At 32.2% G+C, this 1574-nt stretch overlaps 1 protein-coding gene across 1 annotated transcript in view; it reads right to left on the bottom strand.

Annotated features, from left to right (window-relative positions):
• RPS6KA6 (ribosomal protein S6 kinase A6) overlaps positions 1–1574 on the bottom strand; it is a 198090-nt gene that overhangs the window by 161209 nt on the left and 35307 nt on the right. The window contains exon 4 of the mRNA XM_004714129.2: positions 1312–1392. Within this exon, the coding sequence (XP_004714186.2) occupies positions 1312–1392 (81 nt within the window). The remainder of the gene's footprint in view (positions 1–1311; positions 1393–1574) is intronic.

Here is a 1574-nt window from a genome sequence, read left to right as displayed (position 1 = left end):
GTTCAATCTGTACACGGCAACAATCCATGTATTGTGGTTTTTAGCTGGCCTGGACATGTATAATTTCCCTTTCTCAACAGTTTTTTTAAAAATTTGTATACCACTGACTAAATTAATGACACTATCAATAGAATTACCATATGCCCCAGGGGATGATCTATAATGTTCTCTAACATAAAATGATAATGATGTTTCTAAAGTGAACCAAAGACATATATAAACCATAGAAGTATGAATAGATGTTGGGCTCCCACTTAATTCTAATCCCAATCTCAGAAGAATGAATTCGTATGACATGGACTGCTTGATGCTCACCCTAATGGAGAAATCACTGAAGATATGGGTGATATAGCAAATTGTGGTGAAGAAACTAGATGGTGCCTGGCTATCAGAAAGAATAGCATCTGGGATATCGAAGACACAAGCAGCCATCTAAGTGAGGTTTCAACTAAGTCTACATGGAAGAAGCACACGAGTCTGTGTGATCTAAGGATTATAAATCATAAAATCTAAATCAGAAGGGTAGAATGGTATCAGAGATCAAATGGTTTGCAGAAGGTGATGGATAACAATGGAAACCCCAAATCCTTTTGAAAGACCCTGGCATGGATCAAGCCACTGGTGAATCCCCTCTAACCACAGACCAGGGATGTGAATAGTTCTGTTATTATGCATAGTGGTTTTGAAAGCAAATTCTTGCAGATATAGTTAGGTTAAATTTAACACTTTATCATTTGATCTCTCTTTTGACCCATTTTTAATTTGTTCTGATTTTTAATATTTTCTGCTTTTTTACTGAGGATTTTCTCTGTTTTGCTTTGTTATTGTTGAGTTTTTGGTTTCTGTATGTTTCTCTGTATATGAAATTCAAGGTGGTTAAAACTATAGAGGCAGTATCTAGATTAATGATTTCTTGGGGGTATGGCAAGAGAGGTTGGAGGAAAATGGAGAATCAATAACAGTGAGTGCAAGAAAGAAAATATTCTAAAATTGTGGTGACAACAGTATAACTCTTCATATGATTGAATTATCAAATTGTATGATATGTGAATTACACACCAATAGAAATGTTAAAAAATAAAATAAAATCAGATAAAAGAGAAGACAATTACTATCATATTGCTTTAGCCAACTTAGGCTACTAAGAAAAAAGAAAACAACTATAACTAAAAACTAAATTGATCTTTATTTCAGATAGATACATTTACAAAATTAAATATATTGAATCCATGTGAGTATTTATGCTTTTTTATATTATTGCCTATAAGAAAACCTGAAGTTGTAGTTCCAAAATTTAAAAACAATACATACCATAGTGCAATTTTACAATAAACGGATGATGTACTTCCACCAGTATATCCCTCTCCATCTTTGTCCGAACTCTGTCTCGAACTAAAAATCACACAAAGAAGGCTTTAAATTATTTTAAAATGCTATCTTTAGTAATTTACCAAAGACAAAATAATATAAACTACAAATTCATAAATGTCTAAATTTGGAGTATATGTATTCCTTGATATTAATATATGCTCAAAAAGTCATCAAATTACAACTAAGTCCACATGGAAGAAGCA

This window comes from Echinops telfairi, unplaced genomic scaffold (assembly GCF_000313985.2).
Source record: "Echinops telfairi isolate 266 unplaced genomic scaffold, ASM31398v2 ScPeMD7_7419;HRSCAF=8457, whole genome shotgun sequence".
Lineage (NCBI taxonomy): Eukaryota > Metazoa > Chordata > Mammalia > Afrosoricida > Tenrecidae > Echinops > Echinops telfairi.
The sequence above is the reverse complement of the archived record's forward strand: the minus strand, read 5'-3'. Positions and strand labels throughout refer to the sequence as shown.